At 55.8% G+C, this 385-nt stretch overlaps 1 protein-coding gene across 1 annotated transcript in view; it reads right to left on the reverse strand.

The window, feature by feature from the left end:
* Positions 1-105: 105 nt before the first annotated feature.
* The window catches only part of EMH_0082200 (uncharacterized protein), a gene marked incomplete at both ends in the record, with an annotated part of 2,943 nt that continues 2,663 nt past the window's right edge, over positions 106-385 (reverse strand). Inside the window, one exon of the mRNA XM_013500486.1 lies at positions 106-126. Coding sequence (XP_013355940.1) covers positions 106-126 — 21 coding nt within the window. The remainder of the gene's footprint in view (positions 127-385) is intronic.

Genomic DNA, 385 nt, shown 5'->3' on the forward strand with positions numbered 1-385 from the left:
GCTTGCTGCTGCTGCGCTGCTGCTTTTACTGCTGCAGCATGAGCAGCAGACAGCGGTGCTGCTGTCTTGCTGCTGCAGCCCTTCACAGCAACCAAATCCAGCTCCTTAGCGAGCGTCACCTGCAGCCTATACAAAAATATAATATACACACATGCAGCAGCAGCAGCAGCAGCAGCAGCAGCAGCAGCAGCAGCAGCTCATTATGATGATGCTGCTGCAGTTGCTGCAGCAGCAGACACTCAACTCCGAAAATATCTGCTGCTGCAAATCCCCAAAAACTGATCGGAAAAAAGCAGCAACACCAAGCACGCGAGACAGCAGCAGCAGCAGCAGCAGCAGCAGCAGCGGCAGCAGCAGCAGCGGCAGCAGCAGCAGCAGCAGCAGC

Source organism: Eimeria mitis, genomic scaffold, assembly GCF_000499745.2.
Source record: "Eimeria mitis Houghton genomic scaffold, Emh_scaff5457, whole genome shotgun sequence".
Lineage (NCBI taxonomy): Eukaryota > Apicomplexa > Conoidasida > Eucoccidiorida > Eimeriidae > Eimeria > Eimeria mitis.